The 16,844-nt window shown below is 37.0% G+C and overlaps 2 protein-coding genes across 2 annotated transcripts; one reads left to right on the top strand and one right to left on the bottom strand.

Annotated features, from left to right (window-relative positions):
- Positions 1 to 348: 348 nt before the first annotated feature.
- Positions 349 to 7,994, bottom strand: LOC308130475 (trypsin-3; the record flags this gene model as incomplete). Its single annotated transcript, XM_080496878.1, has 5 exons — positions 349 to 519; positions 1,532 to 1,798; positions 1,907 to 2,048; positions 4,721 to 4,880; positions 7,940 to 7,994. 5 exons carry the CDS (start codon positions 7,992 to 7,994, stop codon positions 349 to 351), a joined length of 795 nt encoding a protein of 264 aa, XP_080353004.1.
- A 5,350-nt stretch (positions 7,995 to 13,344) lies between these two features.
- Positions 13,345 to 16,225, top strand: LOC308130474 (trypsin; the record flags this gene model as incomplete). The annotated part of the gene is made up of 5 exons (XM_080496877.1): positions 13,345 to 13,402; positions 13,968 to 14,115; positions 14,746 to 14,884; positions 14,957 to 15,214; positions 16,070 to 16,225. 5 exons carry the CDS (start codon positions 13,345 to 13,347, stop codon positions 16,223 to 16,225), a joined length of 759 nt encoding a protein of 252 aa, XP_080353003.1.
- Between the last annotated feature and the right edge of the window lie 619 nt (positions 16,226 to 16,844).

Genomic DNA, 16,844 nt, shown 5'->3' with positions numbered 1-16,844 from the left:
AAATCGGTCTACGGATATTGACAATCAATTCATGTGTGTCTCTTCATTTATCAAAGAAACTGCATTGTTCATAAACGCAGTAGCCCTGCCACTTTACGACAGTTTTCACATGCAGAAAATGAACCAGCTTGTGGCACCTTCAGTCTTACTAACTTCTTAAAGTAGTAATAAATATTCAGCTTCTCATCCAACTTTCAATGAAAATGAAAAACAACATTTCCCAAAATGTTAAACAATTATTTTCAGACATGAGCACGAATGAGCACAAGTAATAAAACAAACCTAAACTCTGAGTAAAGACAATATTGAAAAATAAAGTGCCAAGTCTGCGGTCAGTAACACCAGTGTCTAATGCTTTTTACACCTGCTGTAGTAGCTAAATACAGTATTGTCTATCCACCTGCGGAACTTGGACACAGCAGTGTAGACTCCAGGAAACCGAGCATCAGCACAGCCACTCCCCCAGGACACCACGCCGTAGACCCGTCCATCACAGACCAGAGGGCCACCCGAGTCACCCTGGAAGCCCAGGGCGTACGTTAGAATCAGAGACGACAAGATACTTTTCAGGGGCTTCTGGCAAGTTTAACCCAACAAGAAATTTCAGAGATGCAGTTATGAGCTATAATCATGTATCAAGGAATCCCATAAGAAAACACAATTGCTGATTGTTCAAACAAGTCGAGTATATGCATGAATTAAGATTAATTGAAAGAAAATGTAATAAATATAAAGGAAAAGGTGCCTACAAGAATGAAGAAGTAACACGTTTCACTTTTATAGTACAAGCAATGTGGCCTTGTCAGGGCAAAATAACAATGTTCATCTTTGTAATTTCTTTGGGTGCTTTCTGGAACAAGCGAGGACATTAGACATTAATTGGTAAGTGCACATATAGACATCTTTTAGGTGATTGCTTGTGTTTCTCTGTTTGCACTGCAATATGTACCCAGGCTGCTACACAAGGATGGATAGGAAATACTGAAGATCCCTGTAACTTGGAAAACTTGAAGCATATATGATGTGAATGTTCATCCATGCAATATATTCATTTATTTTTTCTTTTTTTATAATTCATTTTTTGATAGATAGGGGCAGAGGTGGCTGAGCGATTGGAAAGGCATGATTGGAAGAAGCTTGGTCGATTGCAGGTACCAGAGCAGAGGAGCTGATCATCACTGTGGATTTCTGAACAAAACCCTTCATCACTCGATATTGTGCTCGAAAGAGCATCCGGCATGAAACTGAAGCCAAATCAAATATGCGGTTCACATGATCCTCTGTGGTGCTCGAAGAAGAGACTGTCCTTAACTCTATTTTTGAAGGCAAAACACATGACACATGTATAGCAGTCAAAGTCAATGCTGTCATCCATGTAGAGTTCCACTGCTTTTGTTTAACAAGTATGAGTCCAAGTCTAGATGGTTTTATTCAGATATCACTGGACAACAGTTTGTTTTTAAAAGAAGCAACCCCTATAAAAGCAGTCATTAAACCAACCCACTGAGTAAAAACACGGGGCTCCTCCTACCTGACAGGCGTCCTGTCCACCAACACTGAATCCGGCACAGAGCATGTTTTCTGTGATCCTGCCATTGAACGACTGACTGCTGTTGCAGTTTTCTGTGGAGACGATTGGGAGTTTGACAGTTCTGAGGGTAGAGGGGATCTGTCCTCCAATGGGGCTGGTGTAACCCCAGCCTGACACTCTGCAAGTCCGGCCCTCCGCAATAGTGGCGTCATGTCTGGGCAGCAGAGCGATGGAGACGTAGTTGTTCAGGTAGATCGGGGCCCGGAGCTGAAGAGATGTAGGACAGTGTCATGCATGAACAAATGCACTGAGCAGAGTTAAAACAGAAGCAAACAATGATTGAGTAATGTCCCACGATTAAATAAAAAGACCAACCTTAATCAGCATAATGTCTCTGTTGTTTGTGGTGCTGTGGTACGCAGGGTGGGGCACCAAAACATGGGGCAGAATTTCTTGCTCTGTGCCTTCATAAATGGTTAAAGAGTAATCTCCTGCCACTATCAGCATGTTGTTGACCCTGCAGGTGAAACTGAAGTAAGACTTTCCTTATCAAAACTTCAAGGGCAACACATACCTGTCAGTAGTTTTAATATTATTATAAACAGTTGGCACATTCTTCATCTGCCAGGGCTGATACCATGCTGGTATTTGTCAGACACACAAAGCCACATCCAGCAGCTGATCAGCTTAGCTCGAGCCAGGAAAGCTTATAAACACATTGCCAAAGATGATGAATTAGTAAAACTATTTTCTTTTACCAGCAAAAACACAGTCAGATGCATAAAACTCTTTTTGACAGTTCTTAAGTCACACATAGATGTGATTCAACTTTATAAATCTCAATTTATGTGCAACCGAGTGCATGAGTTGCATTTCAAGTTCCGGAGTCGTCAATAAACAGATGTAGAGTCTTACTTAAACAACCATTTGCATTTCAATATGCAACTCACACAAATCTGTCAGCAACCAGAGCTGCAGTTTTATGGGCTGACACACACCAGTGAAGTTCACCAAACATAGAGAAAATCCCCAAATCTATTTCTTCTATACCACTAATCCAACTTAGGGTCATGTGTGGGAGCTCATCCCAGCTGAGTATAGGTGAAGCCAGGATACACACAAAATCACTGAGTAGAATTTAAAAAAATAATGCTAACACATTATGTAAAATTACTTCTGTAAAGATACCAAACATTTTTTGAGATGCACTATATTTCTAACTACATTATGACATTGATGGGCAGCGTTTGCTGTGCTGAGGCAGCTGTGAGCTTTTACCGGTTTGTAAAATCCCACTTCCCAGATGAAGACTTTGGCATGGTAACAAGAATTGATCAATAAAGTCAATATTATGTATATTCATAGAGATACATCTTAGATATATGGAAATATTGATGTTTTTGCAGCTGGATGGCATATTTTTAATGAAGCTGCAATAAGAGCCATAAGCAAAGCAAAACTGTTCTTGTGTTAAAAATGTATATTTGATGCTTGGTCTGGCTATTCTCATCCAAAACAGACAATATTTTTTTTATAAAGCACTTAAAACAATCACAAAAATGCAAAGTGCTGTACACAGAAATAAATAATACAATATAAACCTTAAAGATCTTTCTAGATAGCCTGAAACTGCAGTTACACTCTTGATTTCATATTTCATATTTTAAGATTTTGATTTGTCTCTAAACATAACAAATTCAGAAATATAGGTGCCCCAAATAAAAATTTTTATCCTCTATGAAGGATTTCTTCTGAAAAGATAAAAAATAAATACATCTGTCCTCAAATGTTTCCAGCTGCTGCAACCCTTCTGACACTTTCTGAACTTGCAGTCCTGCAATAGCAGCCCAGCGTGAATTCTCAGACATTATCGTATCAGATCATCAGTCATGGCTTTAACTTCACTCAACTGCTACTCTACAGGTTTCAATTGGTCTTTGTTCCATTTACGAGGCAACCATTATGTTCAGTTTCCAAAATTATACATTCATTGAAAATAAATAGTGTTCCAACCCAGCAATTTAGATTTGATTATTGTCATTTATTCTCTTTTTTAACTGTAGGCCGTAGAGATTACAAAGACTTATTCATCTTCAATGATTAACAGCACACTTTAACACTTAATTGCCTGTGATCTGGATGATAATAAATACTCTGACATTGTGTGTGCCAATATTAAAATAAATGTGTATGACCAAGTCATAGTATAAACACAATGGTTGACTTCCACTTATCTGCTCTTTTTTCAGGGCATGGGTACATTTTGTCTTGACAGAGTCTAGAGGAGCCAGCGAATGCTACAAATCCTATTCTAATGTCATTATTAACACTTGTGCCCTTCCTTCTAAGAAAATCTTAAGTAGAATGGCAGGAAAAGGGCAATTGGACTTTCCTTTTAATGGCAAACCATTATGCATGGCCCACAAATAAATAATTACAAGGAGCAGTGTTTGGTAATAGTATTATCTTGGGGATGTTACACTGGCGTGTTTCAGTGGATTGTGCCAATAAAGCATACAAAACTGACATTATGTCTCTAAGATCTGTCTCGAAAATTTCACATTCAGCTTGACCTGACAAGATTACATTTTTCAGTATCTACTGTCTCTGTGGGAAGCTCAAAGCTGTTTTCTCCAAAACTTAAATCCCAGTGTTCTTTCATGCATTTGCCTTTTGTTGCATAGTAGTACATTAAACCATTTTTGTTATCTGAGTCTAAGCATTTTTTTTTTTAGATAGGTTCAAATAGTATTGATGACAGACAATGAAGTGGCCGACATTCCAGTAAAGTGACATTATCCACAATACATTTTATGTTATATACGAATGTCATATTATATTACTGTAACTGAATAGGCAGGATTAAACAAAGCCACATTAAAAGGACTGCTTTCTCATGAGCCAAATCCGTGTAATTCATAATAAAATGCCTTGCTATTGACCCTGGAAGACATAATTCGCTCAAACGAATACCAGTAAATGCAAATGAACACAAGTCAAATTGAGTTCAGTAGACCTTTCATTCCAAGTATACCTTTCTTATAAAAAGCAATAACAGGGCACTAACATTTCAGTATACAGTGTTACCTGAGTTTTATTTTACCACTTTTTGTACGTTTGTGTTTATGCTCGAGGATATATAACATTTATTCTCAGCTGAGGTAATGTGAAAAAAGAAAATAGGATCACCCAATGTTGCAGTGTGCTGCTGTGACAACCCAGTATTTATTTATCAAGAAGCCTCCGCAGATGTGCTGGCGGTCCATCGTCTGTATCGACACAATGTATTTGATCGAATGTGGAACCGGTGCATATCCTCCCACGATGCGTTCCTCTCCAAAGTCCTGACCTGTAACACACAAAGACACAAAGACACCGACTAGCACAGAGCAGATTCAGATGAACACCCATTAAACTTCCAGCAGTTGGATTTGTCATCTGCAGACCACTGAGAAACAAACACAGTCGCACTCTCATTACAGCAGGTGCAGCATCAGCTGGAATGATACAAGTCATAAAGGAAACAACAGAACACACTTCTGGCTCAGCAGATCGATGAAAAACAATTCCTTTTCTGAGGTGCATTGATTCATCTGAACATCATTATCTACCTAAGTCAGAGTTAGGAGGCGACTTCATTTAGATTTCTGATGTTTCATGGTATGACTAAATAGCTTCAACGTAAAGTAGTAATTTGAGGTCAAATTAAAGGTACTTTTTAATTCAATTCCCTACCACTTTAAATGGATTTTCTCTGGGAGAAACAACTCTCTTGTCCTGAAGAATATAGATCTACTCCTTGAAAACTGTTCATGTAGATTCTCTTAGAGGTCACACATTGCTGTAGTGATCAGTACTCTCACCCCAATGCAAGAACACCCTGATTTGATTCCCAACTTGGGGCTGAAGCTTGTGTTTGTTCCACTTGTGCATTGTGTGTGTTTTTTCTTTGATCACCTCACCTTTTTCCCCAAATAGTTTCATATCTGTTGCTCATGAGTCAGACCACACACTCATCTCAGTTTAGCCTCATAATATGATCAATTATTCTTCAGTATGTCAGTCAAATTATCATCGAGCAGTTTTTTCCACATCTCTATGACCTCCATTTTTTTTTTTTTTTTTCTGATGACCAAATCTTTCCTAGGCTGGGAAGAGAGCCCATAATTAAATCATACAAGAATTCTCAATCTGTAATTTTTTCTGTGGATTGTTGAGCAAATTTCTTTCCACGTTTGTGAAACACGTGCAAAGTTCAATTTGTGTAGTTCCAACAAAAATTCTTACAGATTTTTATATTTGCTCTTTTTTGTTTTTGGGGTGATTTTCTTCCCTCCAATTGGTCACATGGAGTTGTAGCCCACTAGAGAGGGGCTTAATCATATAGGGCACTCACTGAAATATGCGGAAAATAAAAGGTTTTACAACACAACATTGGAGGTTGTTTTGAAGACCGAAAACCAAATGCTTTTTTGTGTTTTGTTGTTGTTGTTTTTTGTTTTCCCACAATTTAGAGGTTAAATATTTGTCACATCCTTTACATTACCGACTATAACTGTCCTACAAAATAATGTATTTGCAAAGTATCCCACCTAAATGTAACTTATTCATTTAAATATATGTCTGTTTGAAACTGGAAATCTTCTCTTATGCTCAAGTTGGATTTTCATATTTTCAAGTCAAATCCATCAAGCAGTGTGTATGTTATTATGAGAGCCATGAAACAGAACAGACAAACTTTGCCATGGTTTAACAAATTTCAGAAACTGTGCACTTAACTACACTATCTGTGAATCACAACTATTTAGCTTGTTTCTATTGTGACGTTATTATTGTGAAACGTGGAAGTTACCAAATACGGTGGCTTGCTTGATAAAAAGTTAATTTACCAATAGGAGTGGATGTAGTTTTGTGTCTTTCCGTGTGAGTAATGGTTCGGTGGCCAGGCTGTCCACCCTGCCTTTCACCCGATGTCAGCTGGGATCAGCTCCCGTCCCTCTGCAAATACTTCCAGTCACTCAATCCAAACATAATTTCTTCTTAAAACTACAGACTTTTGACTTACTTTTGATCAAGAATTCAGCCTTACCCCAACCGACCGGTCTTTTGAGAGGCCTTTAAACTGAGAAATAAAGTCTGCTGAACAGATAACCGTATGAATAAAATATGAATACTCAAATGCTTTAAAAACTTCAGAGGCTTGAGAGGCATTCACTGAGTTCTCGAGTTTTTTTTAAAACCTGCTGCCAAAGCCCTATGAATAACTACAATGTGGACATTTGAATAAACTTTTATGCATAAAGCCTGAACTGTTGATCAGTGACGAAAAGAAATTCCAATCCCAGATGACACCGCACTTCATTACTGTCCCAGATATTGATCCTCAGCTATAATTAGCGGTAGTGGTGCATGTCAAGAGCAAAACGGTAACTTTATACCATGTACATGGGTTGAATGTGTGACAGCACTCGCATGCAACTGCATTACAAAGGATTATGTAAGACCTGAGGGCTGAATCTTGAACAGTCGCTCTACTTTAATATGTCACCCGCTGTTTATTATGTCAAATAAACATCAGAAGATCAAAAGAGTAAATCACAATTCCTCAAACACTACCAAACTGTACAAAGAAGTATCACAGAATTACAGATGGATGATAGTTGATGGTACTCACGGATGCAGACTTATTGCCTCATCTTTTTTTTCATTTAGGTGAAAGACATTGAAAGTACACACAGAAACTGAAAACTTGCTGGCCTCCAGGCATAATTATGCATGAAATGAAGCAACCAAATCTCAAATGCCAGACTTCTTCAAAATCTTTATCTGGCTAATCTTTTTTTTTTGTCTTTGTGACATAATTTAACAAAAGGAGGTATTGGCCACAAATACTTATTGTCATTTTCATTGTTGCTAAGGTTTCACGTTTATCTTCACTGACCTTTACTTTTCAAAGGACCCCGCATGTTTATGATTGTGCATGTGAATATGTGCAAAAGGAACAATCGGGAAAGTACATTAATGGTTATTTACCACACCATGAAGGACATTAGAAAGGACTTAAACAAATAAATAAATGTGTTTAAGTTTTTGTGAATATTCAAATTTTTAGCTGTTCAAATCAAAATCATACACATCATCTCCATTTTATTTGTCGACTTGATGAATCATCAGGACTTTAAGTGCCAAAGCTTTTAAAGCTTCTAATAATATATTAGATCCTTACTCTCTCAGCCCACACAAGCATGAATGCAAAAGTGCGAGTGTCTCAGCTTTCAGGATGTCAGACATCACATCGGAACATCCCTACTGTGTCGTCATTGTTTCCCCAAGGATTAATCTCACATAAAGCCTTTATTTCAATATCCTTCACTCAAACGTACATGCAGGTTAAAGAAGCTTACTTACAGTTTACAGCCAAGACTTCCAACAGTATACAGAGCAGTAAAGACGGCAGGTCCATAGTGAGACAAAAGGAAGAACTGCTACCTGCAGGGAGACGCACAACCTTTGTGCTTGCTGTCCCAACTTGAGAGGAAGACATCTCACCTGCACTCCGCGGTTCCTGTTTCCGTTGCCATGGTCACCACCTTGTCTTAGGCCAATATATAATTGAAGCTTTTGCAGCGTGGCTCTTTATCTCACCTCTTCCGTGACCCAGTCAAGCTGTCCTGTACCTGTCCATTGTTTGTGTCGTCATGTGGTGTAATGTTGCTGTAAACTGTCACATCAGAGCTGGGACAGGCTTGTAAAGCACGACATGCTGGTCAGTTTCATTATGTCATAATCGACATGTGCTTCTGATGTTGTGGCACCTCCCAGTTTGTACAATCTGAGAGCAGATTGCTCTTTATCAAATTAAATTACAGTCCAGTTCAGTTTACTATATATAATTATATTATGACACACAAGCCCCTATGACAAATTAGAAATGAGGTTATGGCAAATTAATATTTACCCAGAATTCACATACTTTAAAAAAAATCATAAAATCATGGATTCCATTACAAATTAACATTTTCAGTAAATTCTTTAGAATATATTGGACAGACATAAAACACCAAAACGAAAGCCTATTAATCAATCATTAAGATGCATCAGTAAGATTTTATGCATGTTAAAAATATAACTGATAGATTTAGAATGTTTTTCTTCATTTTGTATGAGTCCAATAGTTTGCCTGAATTGTTCCCATGGTGCATCCTGATGCATGGGCACTCGGACTACTCTGCTGTGTTGCCCCATTCTCAACAGACTGCCATGCACCTTGTATTCAGATGCCTCTCTATCAGAAAATAACATTCAGTAACAGTTTAAGCAACAGCATCTTGTTTGTTAGATTGAACCACATCAGCAAGCGTTTGATGGATACAGATCACATCAAGTGTGAAACACCTCGAAATAGTTGTAGTTTTGGAGATGCCCCAATCATCACGCAACCACAATTTGGCCCTTGTCAAACTCACTTAAATCAAAATTGTCCTGTTTCTGAGACATTGTCTTTTAGGATAAAAGGATCAGTCTATGCTGAATATATCTGACGCTAAAGTAGGAGCCACGATGAAAGCGTCACTTATGGTCATTAAATTATGGCTGTTGCATATCTGTCTAAGTGAAGTCCAAATGGGCTACTTTCAAGTAAGATACAAGGGATCCTAATTGGTTGATATCACTGTTCAATTTCCTGACCCTGATTTCCCCAGAAGGGATTAGTGGGGGTTTTGACTGATGTTAAACAGAAATAGTTTCCTGTCGGAGACTGGGTCAAACCAGCACTGCTGCGCCACATCTCTCCAGCAGCCAGATGTCATTAAAAATGAAGCACAGCTCCACCAGGTCTCATCACAGTTACCATTTCTCAGCGGAGTTCCTGACCTCAGCTGGCTAATGGCCCTCCCTATTGCCCTCGATGCTGCTGCTGATAGCTGAAGTCACGCTCTCGGTACCTCCGTTATCCCGCTGAGTGCTGACCGCTGCTTTTTTTCTGCATGACCTGTTCCTGAGTAAAAGTTCTGCCGTTGGTGAAGATGATTACCTCTGCCTGTTCTGACATTCATCTGTCAATTCAAGCGGCTCCCTTCATTGTTTTCATGCACTCAGTCTGTGCAGGACTTTGGCTTAATGTGGAGACTTCAACCCAACATTTCTCCCAAAACTTTTATCGGCTGAATATGGATAACTCATTTGCAGACTATTGCACCGTTGCAATCACATTTTTATGTGCTTAATTATAACTCCATCTGCGATAATGATAATGACTATTATGTGACTAATATCTTTTGTAGTGACACTGCTGAAATGATAGAAATTCAAGTCAAGGATGAAAGTTTAAACTTCCCTCAATAAAATCTGCTTCTGTTTACCTTTAACAAATACTAATAGACTGTAAATGTGATCTATAATAAACTCATCACTCGTTAGTTGTACATGCCATCAAAGTGAGTGTTATTTGAAGTTGTGTGTACATAAATGTCATAAATGTTGACATTGTATGTGAATATTCTTGATCAGAAATATTGATAATAACACATCTAGGCAACATGATAAAAATGTAAATCTAAAAGCTTGATCAATCTGTGATCTGTAGTTTCATGTTGAAGCCCTCAATAAATGTATCCACCTTGAAGTGCTTTGATGGCTCACACTTCTGTGGAAAAAGAGATTGAATGGCTGTAACAACATGTTTTTGTGTAAAGGAGACAGCGAGATGAAATGATAATCTTAGTTTTCAGCCAGCAGTCAGTGCTGGCACGAAGATTCTATCCGTTTCAGTATCGCTATTGTCACCTCCGAGAACAAAGACTCAGCACATTGTTCTTGTAAAATTCTCTTACAATTTCCCCTTTAAAATGTATTTACCTGTAACTGCACTGTATTTAAACTAGTCATGCAAAGTGAGCCAGTTGTATTCAGTTTCAAAGTACTAAATGTAATTAAAGTCTTCTGCAATATTTGATATGACAGTCAAAGCATGAATAATTGGCTTAGTAACTGAAATAGGCATCGGTTTTGAAAGATTTGTTGAATTTAAGCTTCCTTTGCTTTGGTAAAACTTCTATTTCTACTTGTCAATGCATCTGAGTTGAAAATATGAGGAATACATGAAAATATAGACATTGTGTTTGTTGCTGAACTTTGTGCAAATGGATCTAGTGCAGACATACATTAAAACATAAAACCTAGTCTACATAATGTATGCAATACAATAGTTTTATTTTTTTTTTTATGCAGATTTTCTTCTTTTGTGAGTACACCTTGTGCTTTGTAGAAAGATAACAATTTGAATTACCACTATCAATGAAAATATTGCACAAACAATAAATTCACTGAGGCAGAGCAGAAATACATCATTTTATCATACGACATATTGTTTTTTAATAAGAGATGTATTAAAGCAGGATTAATTTGCTTCAGCTATCCATAATCACATCACAAGGTTTGAGTAAAGTTTTTAGGGACTCGTTTATATTCAGACGGCAGTGATATGAGAATCAGGTTGTGGCACGGAGCGCTTTAGTCCAGTCTAAACTACCCAAGAGGAAACATCGGACATAGTCCAGCAACTTCTGTCAAGTAGTAGAATGTTCATGAGATTAAGACTGGAGAGCAACCAAGGAGCTTTAAAGGGGTATAGAGAAAGTTATTTAACCTCATTCTTCACTTTGTACCTTCTGTGCTCATCACTTTACTTTTTAAATGGAAAATTATTGAATTGAAAACGTAAACTCAGTGAATTCTAAACAGCAGCTGAGCCATTTCATGCACTTACTGAAGCTGGAAAGATCCATCGCTGCAACATAATTATCAACCAAGTGTACACAAATGAAGGGTCTTTTTCCAGTGTGATTCTTTTTTAAGCAAATAATTATTTTTATTAAATGTGTGTTGACAGCTGAAAGTGGGGGGGGCATAATGTGGTTCAAGGGGAAGGGGAGTTTAAAACATATTCAAATTAAAGTGGATTGTAGCATTATACTGGAATTAAATGAAAACACAAAGCCTGAACAATTTGAAACAAGCAACAGTCCTCAAAGTTTTGGTCTGAACTTCACATAAACTCAAAATTAAACTTAGAGTTACTTCTAGATGTACAAGAGTTTATGAAGCAAAAATAGAATGATCATATATTTCAAAGCATTGTTGTAACATTGTTGTAAATCTTGGTTTTACTTATGATCTTGAAAATCAAAATCCTAAATGAAGAAAGGCACTATGTAATTGATTTTGCTTCTGAGTACAAACACAGTATGAATTAAGAGTCGAATGAAACCCCTTTGATTTACATTTTTGTTTGCCAATAAGTGTGTTCTTTTCACAGTGTGTTTTATATTTCTTCGCAAAACATATTGTCCTAGTGTATGGTTGCTATATGTGAAATATATGATAAGTGATTTCATGAATGAAATACCTGCTACTGACAATATAAGCAAGTTTAAAAAATAACATCATATTTTGTGAGAGAAGTACTTTGTTGGCTACTTTTACTTCATTTTGAACAACAGTACGTTCACTTGTAATTGAATACGATCAAAGCAATGTGACTGTATCAAAGATTTTCAGTGTTGTTTTGATCTTGTTGTACATTGTCGCTGGCCTGATGATAAACTTAATGTGCATTTTTTTATAATCACAATTATTGAAAAGATTTTTGTCAACAAGATGTAAACTACTGTTCTAAGCTGTGAGGAGGCGTTCCCAAACTGCAGACTACACAGCACAAGTAGAAAAAAAACACCCTGAGCTTTGTCATGTACTAGGTCAGTCACATTGTTGCCCACGATTAACTGGACATAACACAGTGGTCCCAGAACAAAGCAAGACCAAAAGATTATTCAAACAAAGGATTCAGAGGCGGATGAAGTTATACTATAAAAGGAAACTGGAGAGTTCCGTTCTTACCAGTTCAGGATGCTCTGAATGTTCCTGGTTTGGAGTTTCAGGTAAGATGGAGAGGGTTTAGATACATTTATTACTTATAGAGTTTTTATCATCAGTATTAGCTGCTATTTGTGAGCTGATGCAATGAAAATTTCATTCTGATATGCACTGTAAGGTGAAAGTTTGAATGACATACAAAATAGGTCGAAGTCTAATTAGTTGGTTTTACAAATCACTGTAACTGTATTCTGAAGGATTTTTTCCAAAACAAAATGTGTAAACTTTGAGCATATTGTTGATTAGAAATGTAATATTTCACTTCATGTGAAATCGCTTGAGCATTTTCATTTGATCAAAATATTTTTTTTAAATATCCAACAGTAGTAAAGGCAATAGTGTTAATAAGACAAAGAAGCTGAAAATCATGTACTTCTTTAAAGTTATTTGATTTTCAGAATGTCTGGCACAGGATTGAAGGATTTTTTAAGTAATTGTCAGTATCATGAAACACAAAACAATTATTTTATTCTAAGCATCAATGATGAATACTCTTCTACCAATTAATATCTGCCAGGATTCGTTATTTTTAAAAGCAGCTGAAAATCTTCTTTTCTTGCCTGCCTAAATTTAACATATATTATCTCTTAATCCACTTTTATATTCCCTTATATTCTAATGTATTAGGTATAAAATTGATTTAAAATTGTCATGCATATTATTGTTGCCTGTTTTATAAGATCATTTGTTTAGGCTAGTTCAGTTTTAGTTTAGTTTCTTCCTTTAAAATTGAACTTCAGGTAATTTTATTTTTTTAATGTGATATTTAAACCATTTGAGTTACATTTTATGTTTGAAAAGTACTATATAGATACTTGTATTATTACTATTACTATCATTATTATCATTATTATTATTATTACAGGTAATCAGTGAATATGTCTCTGCTGAAAACCTCCACCGTGCTGATGATTTTGTCTTTTACAGTAACTTCAGGTAAGTTCACAGGCAAGTTTTCTTATTCATGGAAAAATAAAGAACTTTGTATGATTTGAGACCTAATTTTGAGAGTCATGTTTCATGGGGCTCCTTTATTAAACTGAATGGTATGAAATACGATAAACACTGATAAAGTGATGCAAAACCAATTTTGAACCGACTTTAAATGCATCATGTTAATTACGTAATGTTGGTGTTTTGTTTTGTTTGTTTTGTTTGTTTTCCTTTCCAGTCTAGTTTAATTTCAAATTGAGTATTTGAAAATTCATAATATCTTACTTTACATTTAGATAAACTGTATCGAAAAACCCAATAATCAGATGAGTCAGTGTAGGACCACTGCACTGGATCGAGGAAAGAAAAAGCGATGATGATCAATATGGAGAACGGCAAAAAGTTGAAATCAGATGGCGAAATAATCCACAAGTTTACACTTCATCAGCAGGAAGAGAGAAAAAGAGAGGGAGGAAAACAGGACAAGACAGTATTCAGAAAAATAAAGATCATTGAAGTCAAAGATAAAAAGATAAAGTTAATTGACACCCATTATTTCTGTTCATAGAACCAAAAAGAATCATCGGGGGTAAGGAGGTCAAGCCATATTCCATAAAGTATCAGGCCTCTCTGCAGATTAAATCTGGGCAGCACTACTGTGGAGCAACACTGGTGCACCCACAGTGGGTGGTGTCTGCTGCCCACTGCTGGAGACCGTAAGTGTTGACATTCATCTGTTCCAGCCATTCTTCACGTTTATCCAGCCTCGGGCCCCACGTGTCATCAAGAACGCAGACAAATGCACATGGACATCTCAGCTATTTGAGAGGCACTGTTGAAACAATCATGCGTTTGCTTGCGTTGTGGCATGCAGACAGATCACATGGAGAAATTAGGCACAGGGAGAAGGCGCACAGTCAGCGCAGAAAGCTTCAGGTGCTCAGGCATGTCATCACATGCACCTTTTCTCAATTTCAGGATGGATAACTGTTTTCATCAGCTGGGTGAATCTTTCACTTTAGGTCTTAATTAACTCCAGAAGTTTAAAGAAGTGACAAGTCAGTTTTGTACAGCACATGTTCAAATGTCAGAAGTAAACGTAAAAAGTCATCAGATACATGAATTATCTACTCAATTAAAGAACAGAAACCTGAAACATCAACCCATATTACTAATAATACAATAATATAATACTTGTTTTTGCTATAAATAATCTTACCGGTCATATCCCCTGCTTTACTGACAGTACACTGCACATGCTGTGAAGATGTGAAATTGCTAAGTTTGTGTGATTTGCAGGCAGAAGTTTGATTCTAAAGCCACAAATGTCTGTGTTGGACTCTCAGGAGCTCTAGCATGAGGGTGGTGTTGAGTGAACACAGTCTGATTATCAATGAGAGGCTTGAACAGATATTCAACGTCTCCAAGATCTTCGTCCGCAATTATAACTATAAAACGTTCAACAATGACGTCATGATGATAAAGGTAAGCAGAAAGTAGCAGAACAAAAACGATACACATTGCACATGAATGCAACTCTTTTGCTTTGTGTCCCAGCTGAGTCAGCCAGCACTCCTGAATGCCAATGTTGCTCCTGTTCAACTGCCTGATGCAAATGATAGACCACTGGCCCCCGGTACAGTCTGCACAGTGAGCGGCTGGGGCGTGACACAGGTTTACAGCTATTACCTGTCCCCTGTGTTACATGCTGTGGATGTGATGATTATGCCCTACTGTAAGTACTACTACTGGGGCCGGATCACTTCAAATATGCTGTGTGCAGGATATCCAGTGGGTGGCAAAGATTCTTGCCAGGTATGAACACATGCATGCATGCACATGTTGTTAATCCAGTGCAAGTTGTCGTTGCTGCATGATAAACTGACATAGAAATGTCTTGGGACTGTCTTCAAATATTGACTTAACTTTGTTTTTGCTTGTTTTAATTGAAATTGTCTTTCTTTAATGGTAGCTAGTGTTTTTAATATAGAAAATAATGGGGTTTTTTTCTTCCCAATTCTGTACATGTTTGAGGGCCACACAATAGTGTTGTATTTAGGATTCTTGTTTCACAACAACAATATTCCAGATTTGACTCTGGGCTTGTACACCTTTCTGTGATGAGTTTGCATGTTTCCCCTCTGTTTCGGGTACAATGATATCCCCCAACACTGTAAAAGATGCTTTTGAGGGTTCATAAGTAGCTTGTCGGTGTGAATGTGTGAAATAAACTGTCTGTTTCTGTGTTTGCTCTGTGCTGGTCAGGTGACTTGTACAGAAGGGAAGCAACCTTTTTTAATAGTATGCTGGGTCTGTTGGGTACCAGCCAATCCTGTAACAATCAGTGGGATAAAGCAGTGGAAAAGATAGAATGATGGACATGTTTTAGATTAGTTTTTTGTTGGTTTTTTTGCTATAAAATCATTACCCTAGGAGTACACATGACCATCATACGTCAGTATGGAAACCCCCTGGATGAGGGAAATCTGGATGAAATGTCATAACAAGTCTATTTCTCATAGATATTCATTGCAAGTTTAAATCTAACCTTTTTGCTCATTTTACAAGTGATCACAAATCATAGATACCATGAATATATCACTCAAGGAGAGTAAAGATTTTTACCAAAAAATATGCTGATCACCTCTTATTTCTCCCGGTGACCTGCAGGGTGACTCTGGTGGCCCCCTTGTCTGCAACGGCAATTTCGAGGGTATTGTCTCTTGGGGTATCAGCTGTGCCAATCCTTACTACCCCGGTGTCTACACCAAAGTGAGGAACTACATCAAATGGATCAAAAGGATTATTAAAAATAAGTCATCATGAAGTCTCTGAATATTTCCCAAGTCGTAATGTATTTTTTTACAGTACTGAATGTATCTTTAGACCACTAGTTTAATCACAATGTATGATGTAGAGATATAGAATGTATAAAACATTTCCATGTGTTTCATGTGTTCATGTGATTATTTACAGAGATTTACTGTTTCCCGTTACATGTTGATGTATTTAGCAAACTATTGTCCCAATTATTGTTCATTTGTTATCATGAAGATGTTTAATATAGTTGATAAGTAAATACTATTGTGCATTAAAAATGGAAATGTATCTTAGTATGCAATCAAGATCTTATTTTGCTTCATGAAATTAGGATTGTACTTAAAGTGACATGGCAGGACAGGACAATATTGATGAGGATGAGGATAATTTTTAAATATTTCTAACTGAATCAAATTAAATTAGTACAACATCAGAAACAGAATTTTAGACACTGCCAATAGGAAAAAAAGATACAACTTTCTATGTATTTAATTAAAAAAAAACTACCATCTAGTGGTGACAAAAAAATGTATATTGAGAAGTTCTAAAATAAGGTCATGGTAAACATGGATATACTATGTCAAAATTATAAAGTTATCTGAACTGAGAATCATTTCCGCACTGC

The sequence above is a fragment of the Blennius ocellaris genome, assembly GCF_963422515.1.
Source record: "Blennius ocellaris genome assembly, chromosome: 5".
NCBI classification, from domain to species: Eukaryota; Metazoa; Chordata; class Actinopteri; order Blenniiformes; family Blenniidae; genus Blennius; species Blennius ocellaris.
This window is presented reverse-complemented; position numbering and strand designations above follow the sequence as displayed.